Source organism: Barbus barbus, assembly GCF_936440315.1.
Source record: "Barbus barbus genome assembly, chromosome: 4".
Lineage (NCBI taxonomy): Eukaryota > Metazoa > Chordata > Actinopteri > Cypriniformes > Cyprinidae > Barbus > Barbus barbus.
This window is the reverse complement of record NC_136732.1, coordinates 12748992-12770738: the sequence shown is the minus strand read 5'-3', so window position 1 is coordinate 12770738 and position 21747 is coordinate 12748992. Positions and strand designations below refer to the sequence as shown.

At 36.9% G+C, this 21747-nt stretch overlaps 2 protein-coding genes across 2 annotated transcripts; both read right to left on the bottom strand.

Annotated features, from left to right (window-relative positions):
• Nucleotides 1-2652: 2652 nt before the first annotated feature.
• il12rb2l (interleukin 12 receptor, beta 2a, like) lies at nucleotides 2653-14955 on the bottom strand. Its single transcript, XM_079414956.1, has 15 exons — nucleotides 13920-14955; nucleotides 13356-13637; nucleotides 12304-12439; nucleotides 12054-12205; nucleotides 11130-11275; nucleotides 10613-10757; nucleotides 10094-10170; nucleotides 9728-9974; nucleotides 8893-9084; nucleotides 8710-8811; nucleotides 5782-5913; nucleotides 5470-5613; nucleotides 5238-5310; nucleotides 3685-3760; nucleotides 2653-3588 (listed from the first exon to the last, which is right to left on the bottom strand). The coding sequence occupies exons 1-15, from the start codon at nucleotides 13981-13983 to the stop codon at nucleotides 3220-3222; spliced, it is 2337 nt and encodes a 778-aa protein (XP_079271082.1). The 5' UTR covers nucleotides 13984-14955; the 3' UTR covers nucleotides 2653-3219.
• A 1509-nt stretch (nucleotides 14956-16464) lies between these two features.
• Nucleotides 16465-18260, bottom strand: rln3a (relaxin 3a; the record flags this gene model as incomplete). Its single annotated transcript, XM_079414957.1, has 2 exons — nucleotides 16465-16754; nucleotides 18098-18260. 2 exons carry the CDS (start codon nucleotides 18258-18260, stop codon nucleotides 16465-16467), a joined length of 453 nt encoding a protein of 150 aa, XP_079271083.1.
• Nucleotides 18261-21747: the final 3487 nt, after the last annotated feature.

Genomic DNA, 21747 nt, shown 5'->3' with positions numbered 1-21747 from the left:
ATTGTGGGATTTTTAAAGAATTTATTTGCAAATTATGGTGGAAAATAAGTATTTGGTCAATAACAAAAGTTCATTTCAATACTTTGTTATATACCCTTTGTTGGCAATGACAGAGGTCAAACGTTTTCTGTAAGTCTTCACAAGGTTTTCACACACTGTTGCTGGTATTTTGGCCCATTCCTCCATGCAGATCTCCTCTAGAGCAGTGATGTTTTGGGGCTGTCGCTGGGTAACACAGACTTTCAACTCCTCAGTGTGTCTGAACCCCGAACGTTATCAGGAAGGCTATTCCAGAGTTTGGGAGCCAAATGTGAAAAAGCTCTACCTCCTTTAGTGGACTTTGCTATCCTAGGTACTACCAAAAGTCCAGAGTGTTGCGACCTTAGGGAGCGGGTTGGATTGTAGCGTGGTAGAAGACGAGTTAGGTACGCAGGAGCTAAACCATTTAGGGCCTTATAGGCAAGTAATAATATTTTGTAAATATACGGAACTGAATGGGTAGCCAATGCAGAGACTGTAAAATTGGGGTAATATGATCACATTTTCTTGACCTGGTAAGAACTCTAGCCACTTCATTTTGGACTATTTGTAGCTTGTTTATTGAAGATGCAGGACAACCACCTAGCAGTGCATTACATAGTCCAGTCTAGAGGTCATGAATGCATGAACTAGCTTTTCTGCATCAGAAACAGGTAGCATGTTCCGAAGCTTGGCAATAATTCTAAGATGGAAGAATGCTGTTTTTGTAACATGGGAAATATGATTGTCAAAGGACAAGTTGCTGTCTAATATAACACCCAGATTTTTTACTTTAGAGGATGTGACAGTGCATCCGTCTAGTTGCAAATTGTAATCCAAGAGATTCTGTGTACTGTTTTTTGGTCCAATAAGTAATATCTCTGTCTTATCTGAATTTAATAGGAGGAAATTATTGGTCATCCAATCTTTTAAATTTTTTTACACAATCTATTAGTTTAGATAGTTTCATCTGGTCTTGTTGAGATATATAGCTGAGTATCATCAGCATAACAATGAAAACTAATCCCGTATTTTCTAATAATATTACCAAGAGGCAACATGTATATTGAAAATAGCAGAGGACCTAGGACAGATCCTTGTGGTACTCCATACTTTACTGGTGATAATTGAGATGACTCTCCTTTTAAATGAACAAAGTGGTAGCGATCGGACAGGTAGGATCTAAACCATCTTAAAGCCTGCCCTTGAATACCAGTATAGTTTTGTAATCGATCAATGAGTATATCATGGTCTATAGTGTCGAACGCAGCACTAAGATCAAGTAATAATAGCAATGAGATGTAGCCTTGATCTGAAGCAAGAAGTAAGTAATTTGTAATTTTAACAAGTACAGTTTCTGTGCTATGGTGAGGCCTGAAACTTTTTTGCAAGAAGGAGCACAATTGAGCAGACACAACTTTTTCTAAAATTTTAGACATAAACGGAAGATTTGAAATGGGCCTGTAATTTGCCAGTTCGTAGTTGTGGTTTCTTAATAAGAGGCTTAATAACCGCCAGCTTGAATGGTTTTGGGACGTGACCTAAAGATAACGATGAGTTAATAATATTGAGAAGCGGTTCTTCTGCTACAGTTAACAACTCTTTCAGTAGTTTAGTGGGTACAGAATCTAATAAACACGTTGTTGGTTTAGATGCACTGATAAGGTTATTTAGCTCTTCCTGTCCTATAGTTGTAAAGCACTGCAGTTTTTCTTTGGGTGCGATGAATGAAGCTGAAATACTAGACGCAGTAGAATCTACATTTGTTATTGTATTTCTGATGTTATCTATTTTATCAGTAAAGAAATTCATAAAGTCATTACTATTAAACTGTGAAGGAATATTTAGATCGGGTGGCGTGTGTTTATTTGTTAATCTAGCCACTGTGCTAAATAAGAACCTTGGATTGTTTTGGTTATCTATGAGTTTGCGGATATGCTCTGCCCTGGCAGCTTTTAGAGCCTGTCTATAGCTGGACATACTGTTTTTCATTACATTATAATTTTTGTGAAATATAAAGGAGTTACTTCAAATTGTAGTAATTTTTTTTTAACACATATGGAGCCTTGATGAGCAGAGACTTTTTTCAAAAACATCAAAAAAATCTTACCAACCCCAAACGTTTGAATGGTAGTTAAACCTCATCAGTTTAGCTATCTAAATTAACCTAATTTGTAATCATAATCTTTAACACTTCTCCATCTGAAGGTCAAATATATTTACTTTACTGGTACTATTATACCATCTAGTCACTGGTACTATACTGGTACTGGTACTATATATATATATATATAGTCACTATTTTATTCATATATATATATGAATATAGACTGTACTGATATTCCAGAACTTTGACTGAGGCAACCTAAAAATTGCTATATGGAATGGAAGCCCGTAAAAAACACAATTTCAAATTTAAAATCACAGTTACGAGAGATTGTCTTATTTTTTGCATTTCAAGGCTTCCATAAAATGGGTAAACTACACCACACAGACTACTACTTCTGACTAGTCCTAAGTTAACATGCCAATTCTACATCATCTGTCAAACAAATCACTGTAGAATGTATGAGAAATTATCTTATATATATATATATATACACACACACAATGACCACAAATAAGCAGCACATTCATATATAAAACTTATTTACCAGTATGTACAAAAACTTTTTACATTCAGTTGTGTGCTGGATCTACTAGTAATAACATCTAATTTGTGTCACATGTGCAATGTTTTCCATGTTTAAATACAAGGTTTAATGTGCAGATATAGCTATAAGACATCCGTAAGTTGAATTCCCTGAAAAGTGTTAACCACGTCAAAGAGGAGCTCTTTACACTCTGAGCCACCTAACATTAGCTCAATCAATGGCGTGAGCTTTAGGCATGAACATCTGACCAATGGCAAAAGGGGAGAGTATTCCAGAAACCTGAATAGTCCTTATTCCACTTGATGATGCTAGTGGTGCAAAAAATATACGTTAGCTTGCAGCTAGTGTGGAAGACTGTAAAAATCTGTGCAGTTGTGCAAGACCTCTCTCATGGATACATCTGTCATTTCATGAATAACATTTGTCTTAATACTCTTTTCAGTGTCTGATTAAAAAAAACACCTTGTTTTTCAGTAAAACAGTCACTTTCTGATTATTCCATTTAAGGCAATACAGTAACAGATGAAACATCCTGAGGTATGAAAAGTTAATTGGCCTCAACAGAAGGCAAAAAATGTCTTTCATAGTCCGAGACACATTGCTGGTCACACCACTCTTCCTCATCACCACCATCCTTCTCTTCATCAGTGTCGACCATCTCGCTGTACTCCTTTGGCCAGCTGTCATGCTTTAAAATGCTTCCTTTGTTTGATTCCTCAGGCTCATCTCTACCTTCATTTGTTCTGCCCAGTCCATTTGGCAGCTGAAAATCTTGGGGTTCCACATCGATTAAAACCTTCTCCGGTTCAGTCTCTGATGGAGGAGTAGGTGTGTCGCTATTCAGCTTCTCCACGATCTCCAGCTCAGAGATCTTAATATTCAGTTCAGAAGGAGAACAGAGCCGTGGCCATGCATGCTGGAAGAAAAGCCAAGACGTGAATGAATATTGTTCTGTTTTTGTAAGTGTGACATCTCTTTCATATGGAACACTCAAAAGACTTTAGATTCTCACCTGAAAGTTCATATGCTTAAATGTTTTACTGTTAATTGGATCTGGGATCTTCACAAAACACCAAGTTGGTCGGTACCTAGAAAGCAGATATTAATTTATCACAAAATGTCAAATTTACTTGTTAAACTCATTTTGTGTACAGTACACAAGACGTTAAACTGTGTGTGCATACAATGCCAGTGATGCCAATGCTGAAAAATAGAGTGATGTGATCAGGGCCGGATTTATGCATAGGCATTCTAGGCACGTGCCTATGATCGCTCGTCCAGGGTGGGCCCAAACACAATAAAGAGAGATATATAGCCTAATGTTTTTTTTTAACTATGGACTTTCTACAACAGTAAAGATCAAAAACCCCATAGACAAATATAACAACCAATAGGGTAAAAATGACTAACTATTTCCATGTTTTCCACCTTTTTATGTATGGAAATTGCGCTTTCTTTCTCACACACGTGGAGACGAGGACAGAAACCGAACAATGTCTTGAGGTGGTTGTGACTCCAGGCCATTAAAATTAGACCATTAGAGAAATAATGCACTCCCAAAGTGGTAATATGGCCACGACACCAGAGCCTATTAATGGAAAGATTTTCCGTCCTCAAAGAAAGAATTACATTCGATCTTTATTGACTGAACATAAGCGCTTATTGTGATAGAAAATGCTGTAACGGTTTCCACTGATCACAAAATATTTTTGTTTGCTGGGGTGGTAATGTATATTAATAGGGAAGGGGGGCACAAAAATGTGTTTTCCTATGTCACGATAAGTCAATTCGGCCCTGGATGTGATTGAAAGCAGAGTATAATTTCAAAATGTGATGATAGCTGAATGTAATGGAAAATAAAACACAAGAGGGCCAAAAGCATATGGATACCATGCTTTTTGCGGATCCCAACCCTTTGTCCCTGAAACCCCCCTCCTAACACCGGTGTAACAGAGCATAATTAAAATTTCTAAATAATTTGAGATACAACTTTAACATACATTTATAATTCAAATACAAATAATTTATTGAATTATAATTCTATTTATTCTTATATTGTTTATTATATTTAAATATTTTATATTGAACTTAAATTCAATTTAAAATAAATTACATTTCTTGCTTTTTAATTATGTAGGATATTGGTCAATATTAGGTCTTTTGTATTTTATTTTTCTGGTTCAATACAGCATTTTTAAGAGGCGTTTTGTTTTTAGAAAATTATCTCTTACCCATAATAACTGGGGATCTGCATATATAAAACTATATATGGCTTTTTTGTCAAATCTGACGCCTTCGAAAACCATGAGACACTGACAGTGGAATGGCAAAAAATGCTCGAGACAAGTTTTTTTTTGAGAGTTGAACTTATTTTAAGATGAGCGCTGCATTTTTAGAGATGCAAGCACAACAGTCAAACACATCTGTCTAGCGCGAATTTGTGTCAAAAATAAACTATGGAGCGCAGTGGAATGGAAAAACGTTCTGTGTGAAGCAGCCCTTACAAGGGGGTGTCCATGTACTTTTGGCCATATAGATGGAATTATGATGAAAAGCTATACTTACACCAACGTAAAAACACAAACTAATAAGACCAGGAAGATCAATATTATGAATACAGCCAACAGGGTAGCATTACCTAGGAGATGAGATGGATGGAAACAATTGGTTTACTACCTAAAGCTGAATATGTGATCTGCATACTGTATGTAAAACAAGGATGTCTTAGTATTTTGGATTATGCATGCAATGTAAATCCCAAAGGAAGAAAGAAACAGCTCATCTGCCTCGTACTTACTGTTTTTTTCATTGGTGGAGAAAGTGGTGAAGCTCCTGTTACCTTCACCAGCAGCACTCACAGCGCTCACCCAGATGTGGTACTGCTGGGCTGGCTGCAGCTCTGACAACTGCATGCTGGTTCCGTTACTGCTTATATTAGACCCTGTTACATAGGCCAAACGACATAGATATGCACTACTAATCAAAGTATGGGGTCAGTACAATCTGCTCATCAAAAATACAGCAATATTATGAAATCTTATTACAATTTTAAATAACTGTTTTCATTTTGAATATATTTTAAAAACAATTTATTCCTGTGATGGCAAACCTGTTTCTTTGATGCCCACTAAGTAATGCAGGATGACACCTTTGCTCTCATTTACAGGGATAGGGCTCCATATCAAAGTGGCAGAGGAGTGAGAGATGTTCTTCACATGGACTTGAGGAACTTTAGGAGGAACTGGCAGGGAAGATGAAGAGATGATACAAACATGAAGGCTAGATGACTTTATTACTAGCCAAGTACTTTGTGCCCTAAAACAAGCTCAAAGTGAGAAAATGTCTTATAAATGGAATGCATTACAATTTTTTTAATTCAATCTGTTGCACTATACAAGACAATCATCGACAACGCAATCTACTTTTACAATGGACGATAAATGATGTAACCTTTAGGCAGAGGGGTGTAAGTTGTAAAGAAGTGCAAGTATTAATTCATGGTAATACCATCTATATTTTTCAGAATTTTGGCTCTCTGTTGTATTTGCAAACAGAACAGAAGCCCAATTTTAAATGTTGTCATGTGGACTTAGGTCTGTTGTCATTGAAATAAAAGCGCATTCAGTGATTTAAAGGGATAGTTCACCCAAAAATAAGGGATAACGGAAGAGAAGAATGTTGAATACAGTTGTTATTTTTGTTTTCTTTGCGCTCAAAAAATATTCTTGTAGCTTCATAAAATTAAGGTTGAACCACTGTCACATGGACTATTTTAACAATGTCCTTACTACTTTTCTAAGCCTTGAACGTGTCAGTTGTGCTGCTGTCTATGCAGGGTCAAAAAACTCTCCGATTTCATAAAAAATATTTTAATTTGTGTTCCGAAGATAAACAAAGGTCTTATGGGTTTGGAACGACATGAGGGTGAGTAATTAATGACACAATTTTTTATTTGTGACCCTGGACCACAAAAACAGTCATAAGTAGCATGGGTATATTTGTAGCAATAGCCAACAATTCATTGTATGGGTCAAAACTATCGATTTATATGTCAAACATCATTCAGATATTAAGTAGAGATCATGTTCCATTAAGATATTTTAAATATATCAAAACTTTTTTTTTGCGTTTCAAATAGTTGTATCTCAACTATAAATATTGTCCTATCCCAGGGTTCCTCAATTAGTTTTCACCGAGGGCCGAATTCTGCCAACAATACCAAGCCAAGGACCACTGACCTACCTATCTATCTATACATCTATCTATCTATACGGAGAATTTAGTTGCAAAAACAGATAACTCCGAGATAACTTTTTTAAATGTTCAAAAATCATGTTTTTAATCATGATACAGTTTTTATTGTGTTTTATTGTGTTAGTTAGCTGTATATATATATTTTTTGTTTTTTTGTTTTGTTATTTTAACCTAATCAAAATAACCCAACTGCAGTTTGAGATTAATTAGAATGCACAATAAAAAAACAGATTTTTGAAAATGGTTAAAAATGGAGTTATTTGTTTTTGCAAATGAACTCTTTATATATTTAATTATTATTACAATTATTATATTATTGTTGCTTTTGTTAAAATGGTCACAAGATAAATATTCAGATTTTTTCCCTCCAGTAGTCTGTTTTATTCAAATAATTATTAACATTTTTGCATTTAGATACAGAATAGTAAAAACAACTGAACAAACAAAAAATCTGGATCTCCATGTCTGCCACGCAAATGAACTGTTACTGCTCCTCTTCAGACTGGATCTCTTCTCTCCACTTTCCCTAATTGCAGATTCAATTATTAGATCTTTCAGCATTAATATTTTTATTGAGGATCAAACTGTAGCACCGTGTGTCCCAACCAGACGTGACGCGATAAAAAGTATATTTTCACGTGACAATAAGCGACACGGAATTCTATTTTAGAATTTTTTTTTTTTTTTTCTGTGACGTCGCGGCAGGAACAACATACAAAATATGACAGTGATAATCTCAGGTAATGATTATGTGCTTTATTCAATTTTAAAAGTGAAAAAGTGAAAGTGATGTGACATGTGGCCAAGTACGGTGACCCATACTCAGAATTTGTGCTCTGCATTTATCCCATCCAAAGTGCTTTCCAAAGTGCACACACACAGCAGTGAACACACACCAGGAGCAGTGGGCAGCCATTTATGCTGCGGCGCCCGGGGAGCAGTTGGGGGTTCGGTGCCTAGCTCAAGGGCACCTCAGTCGTGGTATTGAAGGTGAAGAGAGTGCTGTACATTCACTCCCCCCACCTACAATCCCTACCGGACCTGAAACTCAAACCCACGACCTTTGGGTTACGAGTCTGACTCTCTAACCATTAGAGAGAGACTGCCCCCATTTGCCCCACAAAAGTGTCTAATGTGAGTCGGAATATTATTTTGCGCGAGGTTTATAGCCATAGTGAAAGCAACAATAGATATTTTACCTCAGATCTTGAAAATAAATTAAAGCAAACTTACGTTAAAACTGTGAAATCATTGCGCGCCAACATCAAAGATGGGATCACTCACTCACTCAAAACTGTTCAGTCCATTCACATTTGAATCATCTATTTTGCGTGTCCACTTTTCTTTACTTCACACTTGCCATGTTTTTGTTGTCACATAGTAGCATTGCTTTGTCAGCTACTGTTGGGTATTTGTCACGCAGCGCTGCGCCACATCAAGTGTAGACAGCATCTCTGATTATAATAAGTTCTATTGTATTTTGTTGCGTCGCTCCGCGCTGCTCGCATGCGGTGTAGACATGATGTAAGTTAATGTCGCTTTCTGATGCTGCGTTTGAATTTTCATGACACATTATTTGAATTTAGACCGGGCCAAACATTTTTCTCTCGCGGGCCGCCTATTGAGGAACCCTGTCCTATCCTAACAAACCATACATCAATGGAAAGCTTATTCAGCTTTCAGATGATGTATAAATCCAAGTTTCCAAAAATTTGACCCTTACGTTTTTTTGTGGTCCAGGATCACATTTTTGGGTGAACTGTCCCTTTAAGAGATGTCATACCTCCTTCAAGTGTGTATGCAATTGCTGACTTGAGGAAAGTGCTGTGGTTGTTGGAGACTGCAAACAGTGACACATTATAAGCTGTGTAGTTCCTGAAGTAACCTGTGGATGGAGACAAACACAAAATCAATATCAGCATCAGGACAAACTACATCTTTCTCTCTTACACACACACACACAAACCTGTGAGTGTGATAGATCTCTGGGTTCTATTCACTCTGACCCAGTTCAAGCACATACGGTCAGGTACAACAGACATGTGCTGTAACACATACTCCAGGACGCTCTCGGAGAACTGTGGGTGTATGGACCATGAGACCCGCAGCGCCTGACTCGCACCTATTACTCTCAGATTCACCTCAGGCGTTGTCTGTCCTACAGGGCATACATATGACATAAATATAATCAAAGATATAATTATAAACTACTGTTCAAAAAGTTTGCGGCTGATAAGATTTTAATGTTAAGGCTGCATTCATTTGATCAAAAATACAATAAAACAGTAATATTGTGAAATATTATTGCAATTTAGAACAACTGTTTTGTCATTTAATATATTTAAAAATATATATTTATTCCTGTGATGCTAAGCTGAATTTTCAGCATCATTACACCAGTCTTCAGTGTCATAATCCTTCAGATATCATTCTAATTTGATGATTTTCAACAAACATTTCTTATTATTATCAGTGTTAAAAAACAGCTGAGCTGCTTCATATTGTTGTGAAAACTGTGATATTCTGATGAACAGAAAGTTCAAAGGAACAGCGTTTATTTGAACTAGATTTTTGTCTTTACTGTTACTTTTGATCAATTTAATGCGTCCATGCTGAATAAAAGTATAATTTTATTTCAAATCTTACTGATCCCAAGCTTCTGAACGGTAGTGATGTTATAAAAACATAAGTAGACATGTTTACATTTTCAGCAGAACTTGAGACAAATGCAAATTACTAACATTTCAAATAATATTTGATTTAACTTTGTAACTTTTAATCAGAATTTTGCATTGACTTACCCCTCTCAGCAAACGGCATGAATGTGGGGTCCGATGTGCCCATTGAGGTGTTGGCTGACACAAAAACTCCCATAACACCCGGCTTGAGGAAGTGTCTGAGCTGCAGGCAGCTCTGTTCAGCGAGCTGCTGACTTTCAGTGTCTCTCTGTTGCCTGGTGACCTGCTGCTTGACCACAGTGCCATTTTTAAGCTTTATAGTTATAATATAGTTGAAAATTTCCCCTCTAGCCTGAGACAGGGGCATTTCCTGAGAGACAGAGAAAGACAGTCAAATGTTGACAGTTCATTCATGACCTTTTGGATCATGACTGACCCACCACCAAACAAGAACAGATTAGACTGATGCATTATGGGAGTACACCCTGCCTTCCAATAGACGTTACAAGACGACATGTAAGAATAAGGGCCACAGTCACTCCAAACATCCAGCTGTCCAACCGGTGCTGAAAAGAGAGAATATTACAGACACAGAGTCATCATCATTGATTTTGTTCTATGGCACGATATTTAGAAAAAAGGAATGAAAGAAATGATAAATGATTGAAAGGTGCTGAATAAATCAATGACATTTTAAAATAGAAAACACCTATTTTAAATTGGAATAACATTTAATTGTTGTTACTGTATTTTTGATCTAATAAATGCAGCCTTGGAGAGCATAAGAGACTCAAAACATTACAGGAAGTCATTCTGGATACAGAACATGGTGGTGGCTCTTGTTTAAAACGGAATTGCTTTTGTATTTAGGACTCTAAAACACAACGGACATCCATATTCTACTGCTGAGTGAATGTGTATCAAGGCCATCTTCAATAAAACAAAAATTGAGCATTGAATGAGTGAATCATTGTCTTCAATTAATGCAATGAGTGGTCTTTCTCTGACCTGCAGGGGGCGTTCTGAATGAATACACTGAACTCCAGTTACTCATGACTTTCTCTTCATATCCACAGTGGCAGCGAACACGAAAACTGTACTGTGTGAATGGCTGGGGATCCTCCAACACATACGTGACCTGGCAATCATCCACCTGCACAATAAGAATTCAATCTGTTGTACTTCTAGGCCTGGTTCATAAATCTGCATTTTCTATTTTACTGAGATTTTTATTTGAACAATCCAATATTGTTTCTCAAATCCCAAAGATCTATAATTTAATCAAATAACTTTTTGAATGGATGTGATTATATATTCATTAACTTTACTTTTAGCAAACCTTCCATCATGCAGATGGGTTTTATTCATTATTGATACTCAATTTACAAAATCACTTTTGAGCACATGAATTAAAATTGGCCAGAGCTGCACCCCTGAAGCTAGTAAAATCAAAGCTTCAAGGAAAATTTTGAAATATTATTCCAAATCAGAGTCAAATCAGTCTGGTTTCTCTCTCTCCTCTCACCTCAATCCAGTCCAGCATGTGATTGCGCGCACGGTACTGCACTTGACAGCTCTTGTCCAAGGGGCCCACTCTGTCACAGTCCATGTCCCAGCTGAACTCCAGTGGTTCAGAGGTGAGGTTTATATTGTATGGGGGGTCTGGTCGTTCTATGAAAAAAAGACGGAAAACATTAAAAGCTAGTACAAAGTTAACTTACAATTTTTGCCTGATAAAACCCTTCTTTGAGCTTTTTTAAATATTTTTGAAAGACGTCTTTTGTGCTCACCAATCCTACATTTATTTGATCAAAATACAGTAATAAAAGAAATACCGTTATTTGTGAAATATAATCACAATTTGAAAATAATAGTTCACTTTAAAATATAATTTATTCCTGTGATGACAAAGCTGAATGTTTTAACTATTACTATCATTACTCCAGTCTTCAGTGTCACGTGATCCTTCAGAAATCATTCTAGTATGCTGATTTGATGCTCAAGAAATATTTATTATTATTATCAATGCTGAAATATTTTGTGAAAACAATGCTAACTTTTTTTTAAAGATTCTTTTAACAAGAAAGTTCAAAAGCACAGTATTTATTTAAAATATCACACATTTACTGGATCCTTGCTGAATAACAGTAGTAATTTCTTTATTTAAAAAAAAAAAAAAAAAAAAAAAAAAAAAAAAAAAAAACTTACTGACACCAAACCTTTGAACACTTGTATTATATATCTAGGGAGATGAATATGAGAGAGGCTATTGAGGTGATGCACTCTTTTTTTAGACTTATTCATAGTAATAATCATCAAAATTTTATATATATGGAGTACTGTACCGTGCCAAAGACCGTGCTTCAAATAGAGCCATTCAATTTTGATAAAACTGTGCATGGTTTAAAGGAAGCAAGCGATGGTTTACAACAGAGTAAACATGACTTACTGATATGGCCCGTGTTGAAGAAAGACCTTTCAGACTGTGCAGAACCCAGCACGTTTTTGGCAGTGACCCATGCTGTAGTCTCAGTGCTTTTCATATACTCAAGCCGGTTTATGACTGCACTCTCACTACTGCTCTCCCTAGATTTAACATTCCTGTATATAGACACACACATAAATATTGTCAGATGGTCACAATATGTACACAATGTCCATACATAATGCAATGGTGGTGTTAATAAGAAAACACACACCCATCATAATCTTTCCAGTGAAGGGTGTAAACAGTTGGAATCACTGACTCGTTGGATTTAGTCCAAGAGCAGTGAATGTCTTCATCTTCCAAGTCTTCAATAGCACAATCAGGGTGAGACGGGGGAGATGCTGGATCTGAAAAAGACGGAAGGATGTAAAACTTTCTGGAGGAAAACCAAAAAAAGAAGCAAAGACAAAGGGAGAAGAAATAACCATTCAAACCAACACAATGTGCTGCAAGAGCACCATTACTTTTACACTGAGAAAACAGGAAGTCATGTGGGGAAATCTGCAAAATGGACAACATCTCAACACATAAGCACTTCTCAAAGAATGTTCAGGTTAAAAATAATTAAGCTCTCTTCACACTGCATTAATTTAATTGATGCATGCATTCCCAGGGAATCAGCCCATGCTGTTTGAGCAACTTTCAGGAATGCACTTATAGTGCTGGGTGGATCACTCACATTTAGACCTCAGTCAGGGTAGTGCTACGTTTCATTTTTGACAGGAAAACAAGGCTGTGAGTGACTGAAGTACAGTGTGTTCAATGACATATACTGATGAAACGTCTTTCGGGTAAAAGCTTTTAGTCAAAAACTTCATTAAAATAGTTTTGGATGTTACAGAAGAGTTGTGAAAATCGCATGATGTAGGAACTTAACACAGTGTGTGCCATTGCAATGACTACAACTCTATCTTTCACAGCCTCGTTTTCATCCGTGTTAAATTAAATATGGTGTCTAACCCGACTAAAATCTAGTTACTACCCAGACCTGGGCACTTACAATTGAATTATACAGAGCAAGCAATCCCAGATGGCTTAGAAACAAAATATGCATATTGTATTTTTGTTAAACCCCTTATAGTAATTCTTCCATTCATACTGTGTGTGTGCTGTTAAGTTTTGATCTAGGTGGAAAACTTCTATTTATGAATACCCAAATGCTGCATGTCATTACACAGTTTTTCTTGTAAACAACTCCCTTCTGGGACCGTTGTGCGCATCTTGTGAACGAAACATGTAAATGGTCAGTTGTGTCATACTCACAGCCTCCTCTTACTGTGACGTTGCAGGTTTCTGCAGTATTTCCATTACACTTGCAGTGAATACGCTCTCTGTGTTCTGCTGCGATAGAAAAGTTGAAGGTTTCTTTGTTACTGGCACAAGTGTTGGTAAACTGATGACTGTGTTCTGGTTTGATAACATAAAGCTGGCAGAGACCACAACCATTTGCTCTTCCTCGTGTACTCATGTGGCACAGAACAGACACATTGCGGCCCAAAGGAAGAGCTTTATTCCACCAGCAGTTTACAGCCACTTCACAAGAGACTAAACAAATAAAAAAAGACAACAAAAGATGAACTCAGATCCATAAAAACATGCAGACAAAGTTTAACATGAATTCAATGGTCTGTCCTGTGAATGTTTACTGCTAAAGAAGAAAATAAAATGAGTCTTTCATCATTTAAAACTATACATAGTTCAAATTCAAACTATATATAATTGAAAACAATACAAATATTCCCAAAATACGCACTTTTTCACAAATATTTATACATTGTTACTTATTATGTATATGTAGAATACTGAAAACGAACCACTTTTGCCCACCTTGAGAACATATCCACAAGTAAAGTATTTGAACAAAATGCACTTTTACACTCGGCCATGCCATCGCACCCAAAAACTCCAGCGTGACTCAACGTCCCGTCACACAATCACGGAAAGTCCACGATCATCAGACATTTGTTTGTTTCGCTCCAGAGTGACATCGCTGCCCCGTGAGACGCACAAATAGAGCTCTTCGGGGTCTTATATTTACCAATCAATTAAAAAAGTAGCATCGCTCTCTGCATCCTGGAACGAGCATTTTCTATTTCCTGTGATCTTGTTCCTTATAGGTTTTAGGTATTAGTTAAATTTTCATCGTTTAAGTGACAGTCGCCGTTCTCAAATCTCTTCAAAAGACAAGCTTGAGCTCGCTTTACGGTTCTCAGATACCAGTTGAAAGACTCCGCCCACGCGGCTCCTACGCAAAGCCAGTTGACCAATCAGGACAAAGGTAATTAATTTCAGCACGTTCCTTTAACTCAATGACCTTTAGGGGAAACTGCTTATCCAGGGCAAAGACTAGAATATCTTTTGTCCAGGGCTTGTCCAAATACTGACACGTACTGTCTTGGCCCCTTGGGAGCGCGTGCACGCAATAGGAAATAAGTGCTTTTAGAAGCACCATATTTACTCAATTGTGTCATCTGTTTTAGAGACTACTGAACAGAGGCTTATTTTAAAATCAAAATAAAGCTCTGTAAACACGTGCATTTCTCTGTAAACACAGTGGCCGTTTCTCAATACCAAGTTCGCAGAGTCTGGACTTCCGTCCTTTCGAGTTTGGACTTGCCAAAGTTCGACTCAGAAGAACGAACTCTCGAGGACGGGAGGACGAACTGAATTCTGGGTTATGGCCCGTATCAAGTCCGCACAAGTCACCTCTCGATGCATCCTCGGTAAAAGGGGCGGATCAAGAACACATCCGGGGATTTGAACTGGACTTGGCTAGATGTGGGCTGTGTCCAAATTCAGGGTCTGCATCCTCCTTAGGATTCTTCCTACCCGGTTGAAGGAGGAGGGATCCTCCGACGTCCGCAAAAGCCGGAAGTCGGTGTTTGTGAATTTGGACAGCCTACCCTTCTTTCAGTTCCCTCCCTTACCCGTTGCTCATATCCTGTCGCCTAGCAACCGTGACAGCGCCAAGCAAGAAGCGGGAAAATGGACAAACAAAGAGCTATTCTCCTCATTTTAATTATTTTGGAAGAAATAAAGCAATTAAATAAATTAAATACTTTCTTTGCTCGTTGTCGGAGAGTTTTTATATCAGACTACAAGACAGTCACATCCAGGTAAGCCATTATAGCCTATTTTTATTTGTTTTTAAGTATTCTACTAATTTCTCCTACAAATTCATTGAGCCGAAGCATAAACTTTAGCTTGTTTTGTCAGAGAAACTCCTCTCCCACTCCGCTACCGCTCGCTTCGTCCGCCATTACGCTCTGCCGAAAAGAATTATGGGACAGGTAGGACGGGAAAGGATCCACCACACCCATCCTTCCAATTCGGGGAAAAGGAGGACGTATTTGTGGGCCACATTTGAAGGATCCTACGAATTTGGACAGCCTTCGTCGCGGCGCTGTGACGTAACATCCTTCAAATGAGTACTCCGAAGGATGCAGACCCTGAATTTGGACACAGCCGTGAACTTTGAATTGGAACAGTACTTCGGCAGCGACTGATGACGTTTCACAAGTCCACAAGAACACAAGTACAGACAAGCACGCATATTGAGAAACGGCCAGTGCGTCATCGGGAAATGAAAAGGTCTATGCACACGTGGTCGTCTTCCCACTTGCGTGAACACGTGGTCATGCAAGTAGACATGCGATCAAGCCCTTAGTTTCTGTGGGTCTAGGCCACCTGAACTCACTCACACTGTACAAAATGGATCATCACAGGAAACATAAAAAATGTGTTTCATATTGTAGCTTCTAAATGAACAGATTTTTTTAGAGTCGGATGCATAAATCATTCTTTAAGGTAGGACTTATCTAGACTTTACTTTTACTGTGCAGACTGGCAAATTTATTAGTCACAATTCCCACATCAACCAAGTGGTCTTTAGGAAACAAATTCGTATCCGCTTTTGAAAGAAGCTTACACTACTAATGGGATATTATACTAACTTCTATCTTGTATTTTTCTCATTTGAAACAACATCAGCAAAACACAGTAATATATATATATATATTCACCATAATTTCGGAGTTGATTGATCACAGTTTATTAAAAGTTTTCATAAATTGTTATGGTTAAATATGCAAATGCGCACAAACTGATTCATTAGCGATTAATGCAAATAATCATCTTTATTCAAGAGTGAAATATACTCCAGATAAAGATTAAAAAGCAAACACACTGAATTGAATACAAAAAGTACATTACTTTACAACAAACATTATAAAATCATTAGTTAAATTAACTAATGCATGGGAGTTCAAAGCAAACCATTTACAAGTCTCAATGAATATATGAATGGAGATGGAAAAATTAAACAGGACAGAATGGAGAATTATTCACTCATGCTGTAGAGAAGGTTAGTATCTCAGCAAAGTGAGCTGATTTCTCCTTTGCTGCAGCCCCATTTGCAGCAGGCGTTGGACAGTCCCACCACTACATCACGACCTTTTCTGTCCACGGTACGCAACGCTTCAAGCACCTCCTGTGAAATGAGAGAGCGCGCTGGCCTGCTGAACACGCCACCTTCCTGTTCCCCTTGTGCCAGTGATGGAAGATTTGAGTCAGGGGCATGCTGGGATGACAGTGCAGCACCATACAGCACTGCCCTGTCCGGAGCATTACTGTCATACGAGGTGAATAAGTCCAGGATTTCATCTGGGAAATAAGAGATGTTTCATGTCATATTTCTAAAACAATACATGAATCACTATGATTTCTGGGGAAGAAATTCTTTTCGCTCAAAAATTGTAAGTTTTAAGTTCATTAAAGAAATAGGAAGTTACAAATTGAATTAAACATGGAATTTTGAAATAGAAAAACTTATATAGTATTTTCTTGTGGAATGTTACTCCAATAATGTTTTACGTACAACTCCTAAAGAGTGTGTGTAAGTCTGTATACACTTAAATATATGAGAGTTTTGACTTGAACTTTTTTCGATCTTACACCGCTGGAGTCGATAAGATTTGTGTGTGTGTTTTGAAGTCTTTGTATGCTCACCAAGGCTGCATTTATTCATTCAAAATACAGTAAACACAATAATATTGTGAAACTATTTTCTATTGTAATGTCTTTTAAAATGCTTGTTATGCAAACAGAATTTTCAGGATCATTACTCCAGTCTTCAGTGTCACATGATCCTTCAGAAATCCTTCTAATATGCTGATTTGCTACTAAGAAACATTTCTTATTATTGTGAAATGTTAATATACATTTCTATAAAACATCTTACATTTCACTGCTGGTTATACTCTGTATAATTGTGTATGTGACGAATAAAAAAATCTTGAATCTTATTGTCAATATTGAAAACGCTTAATATTTTTCAGGATTCTTTGATGAATAAAAAGTTCAAAAGAACAGCATTTATTTGGGATAAATGCTGTTCTAAGTGCCATCTGAAATCTTCATCTAAAATGAGCATTTTTATCAGGCTGCTATGTTTAGGATCAGTAATTTTATTCTAATGGCAATGTATAGGTCCTTTTCTAAGCAATTAAAGTGACATCACTGAACATAAATATAGGGGCCTGATAAAAATGCTCATTTTAGAAGAATTTCAGATGGCACTTTTTGCATCTGAACTCTTCATGTCTGTATTGAATAAATGTTTTAATGTTTCTTTCAAAAAAAAGAAAAGAAATTTAACTGAGCCCAAACTTTTGAATTTTCATAATTTTAGTCTGTAATTTTGAATGTAAAATCTACTCCTTTAAAACATAGTAAAAACAGAGATTAAATAGGTATATGCAAATGTTTATAATATTGTTACAACCTAGAATTGTTAAATTCTGTATTTTTAATTTTAAATCTACTATTGTTCAGCATAGTAAAAATAGAGATTAAATAGGTCAATTAAAAATATTTAACTTGTAGTGCATTTGTTATTGTTACAACATATTTTGAAACTGATACTGTCTTTAAATTTTTACAAGTTTTACAAAAAAAAAAAAAAACAATTTGTACAAAACCTGCTCTGCAAGGTCTGTAATACTAACCTGTGTTTGTCAAGGAGCGCTTCCATCGAGAGCCTCCACAGGTGAAGATGACAGCGCGGATGAACTCCCGGCCGCATAACTTGACTCCGTATGAGGGGCCGTCCAGAGCCTGTACTCCAGCCAGCAGCAGACACACTACAAGCGCTGTGGTTTTCCACATCATGCTGAGAGCAGATCTTCACTGACAGCAGCGGTTGATGTTCAGAAGCTGGTTTCTTGCTGGGCTTCCTTTGGTTTGGACAGATGCCTGTTTGACGACGAAGTTCTGTGATTTTTCCCAGGTCCCTGTTCCTGCTTATAAAGAGGTGAGGGGCACACATGCTCAACCCCCCCCCAAGCAGGAGTAACAGATAACCCGGTAAGACAGTAGCAGAGACCTTTCCAGTAACAAAAGCATGAGCAGGAAAGGTGAATGTGTAATTATAAGGGCATTCTGTGATACAAAACACTATTTAAATTGATGAATCAGATTTGCCATACGACTCATGTCAGGATACTGCAGCATGAACAACAGTGATTTCTCTTTACATACAGTGATTGAATTAAGATGTCTGTCTGTTTTCTATTAAATTCATTGCAGTTAATCTTTTGATTTACTTGTTATGCATTTTATCAAAAGCAACCTACTTTGCATTCAAGATACACATTTTATCAGTGTTTCACATTTCTTGGGAATCGAACCTATGACCGTCAGTTCTACTGTTTGAGATAATAGAATGCTTTATTATTTTTCTTAATTAAAAAGAATTAAATTAATAATTAAAGTTTTATTTACATTTTGTATATAATGCTTTAATCCAAAGAGACTTACTTTGCATTCAAGATACACATTTTATCAGAATTATATTTCTTGGCGTTGCTAGCACCATGCCCTCCTGTTTGAGCTACAGGTTTATTATTTTTATTTTATTTTTTTATTATTAAAAAAATAAATTCATAATTAAAGTTAAAATGTTCAGGGGATGTATTTTTATTATACATATTTTAGAGCATGCATTGACCTGTGAGTAAAGTGTGTTTATTTTTAGAAATTTATTTTGCCATATATGAAAGTTTTATTTAATCTATGATGATTTTATCCAGAGCAACTTACATTGCCTTCAAGATACACATTTTATCGGCATTATACATTACCTGGGAATCAAGCCCATGTCCTTGGTGTTGCTATCATGCTCTATTCTTTGAATTACAATGATTTATTCTTTTTGTTAATTAAGAATAGTTACATTAATAATTAAAGTTAAAATGTATAGTTGATGTATTTTATGGTCAAATTTTTAAGGCATGTTTTATTCAGGTTAAATTGAGTAAAGTGTTATATATATATATATATATATATATATATATATATATATATATATATATATATATATATATATATATATATATATTAGTTATATACCTATATACACTCACTGGCCACTTTATTAGGTACAATTTGCTAGTACCGGGTTGGACCCCCTTTTGCCTTCAGAACTGCCTTAATTCTTCGTGGCATAGATTCAACAAGGTGTGGGAAACATTCCTCAGAGATTTTGGTCCATATTGACATGATAGCATCACGCAGTTGCTGCAGATTTGTCGGCTGCACATCCATGATGCGAATCTCCTGTTCCACCACATCCCAATGGTGCTCTACTGGACTGAGATCTGGTGACTGTGGAGGCCATTTGAGTAAAGTGAACTCATTGTCATGTTCAAGAAACCAGTCTGTGATGATTTGAGCTTTGTGACATGGTGCAATATCCTGCTGGAAGTAGCCATCAGAAGACGGGTACACTGTAGTCATAAAGGGATGGACATGGTTAGCAACAATACTCAGGGGTGTGGCGTTTAAACGATGCTCAATTGGTACTAAGGGGCCCAAAGTGTGCCAAGAAAATATCCCGCACACCATTACACCACCAGCCTGAACCGTTGAGACAAGGCAGGATGGATCCATGCTCTCTTGTTCTTTACGCCAAATTCTGACTCTACCATCTGAATGTCGCAGCAGAAATCGAGACTCATCAGACCAGGCAACGTTTTTCCAATCTTCTATTTTCCAATTTTGGTGAGCCTGTGTGAATTGTAGCTTCCGTTTCCTGTTCTTAGCTGACAGGAGCGGCACCCGGTGTGGTTTTCTGCTGCTGTAGCCCATCTGCTTCAGGGTTGGACGTGTTGTGCGCTCAGAGATGGTATTCTGCATACCTTGGTTGTAATGAGTTACTGAGTTATTTGAGTTACTGTTGCCTTTCTATCATCTCTAACCAGTCTGCTCATTCTCCTCTGACCTCTGACATCAACAAGGCATTTTTGTCCACACAATTGCCGCTCACTGGATATTTTTCGGACCATTCTCTGTAAACCCTAGAGATGGTTGAGAGTGAAAATCCCAGTAGATCAGCAGTTTTTGAAATACTCAGACCAGCCCGTCTGGCACCAACAACCATTCCACATTCAAAGTCACTTAAATCCCCTTTCTTCCCCATTCTGATGCTCGGTTTGAACTTCAGCAAGTCGTCTTCACCACATCTAGATGCCTAAATGCATCGAGTTGCTGTCATGTGATTGGCTGATTAGCAAATTGTGTTACCAAGCAATTGAACAGGTGTACCTAATAAAGTGGCCGGTGAGTGTTTATTGATTTACTGTAGATATAGATATATATCTATATATCTGTTATATATATCTATATTTTAAATATACATATATAATGGCTTTATCCCAAACCAACTACACTGCATTCAAAGTACATATTTAATCAGCATTATAAACACCCTGGGAATCGAACCCACGTATGGTGTTGCAAGCACCATGCTCTATTTGAGCTACAGGAATGCTTTAGTATTTTTCAGTCATATAATAACAGAATAATTTAATTGTTTCATCAGGGACTAGTTACCAGGTGGTTCTGGATGGTTTCTATCACATTGCTATGTGGTTGATTTAGTGTTCTGAAAATTTGCACCTGTTTTATCATCAACAAGGTGAAAATTGTAAGTCTAATCACTTATGAAAGCAAGCGCACAGCTCCCCAAAATCTGTGTCCTGAGTTCACCCAAATGCTTGTTTTACCTTCTTTGCACTTCAATGCATAATTTATTTTTACAATTTTTTCAGACGGAGTGATGACTGTGAGGTGTAGAGGTTAAGAGACAAAGAGATGTAGCGAGCATGGCATTTTCAAAGTGTGATAACACAGTCCATTGCACACGAGCAATCCTTGCATCCACATGGACAAAGGTCACCAATATCCAAAATGACAACAGAATAATGAATTTTTAATGAATGTGAAGATAAAAATGACAACAGCATGACATTTGGAGAGACATTAACCACAATATTTGACACACATGGAGGATGGTGGCCATGGAAATATATGTATAATTCAATAGTATAATGTGTATAATATATACAGACATGGCCATAAATATCGGCACCCTTGGTAAATATGATCAAAGAAGGCTGTGAAAATTAATCTGTATTGTTAATCCTTTTGATCTGTTATTAAAAAAAATCACAAAATCGAACCTTTCATTGGATCATAACAATTTAAAATGGGGGGAAATATCATTATGAAATAAATGTTTTTCTCTAATACACATTGGCCACAATTATTGGCACCCCTAGAAATTCTTATGAGTAAAATATCTCTGAAGTATATTCCC

Coding starts and splice junctions, on each gene's coding strand:
- il12rb2l (XM_079414956.1), bottom strand. CDS start 13,983: ATGGCATGGCCGAGTGTAAAAGTGCATTTTGTTCAAATACTTTACTTG. Junction 12,440..13,355: donor CGTCACAGTAAGAGGAGGCT/GTGAGTATGACA, acceptor CGTCTTTTTCAG/ATCCAGCATCTCCCCCGTCT. Junction 5,914..8,709: donor TGCATACACACTTGAAGGAG/GTATGACATCTC, acceptor CTTCCCTGCCAG/TTCCTCCTAAAGTTCCTCAA.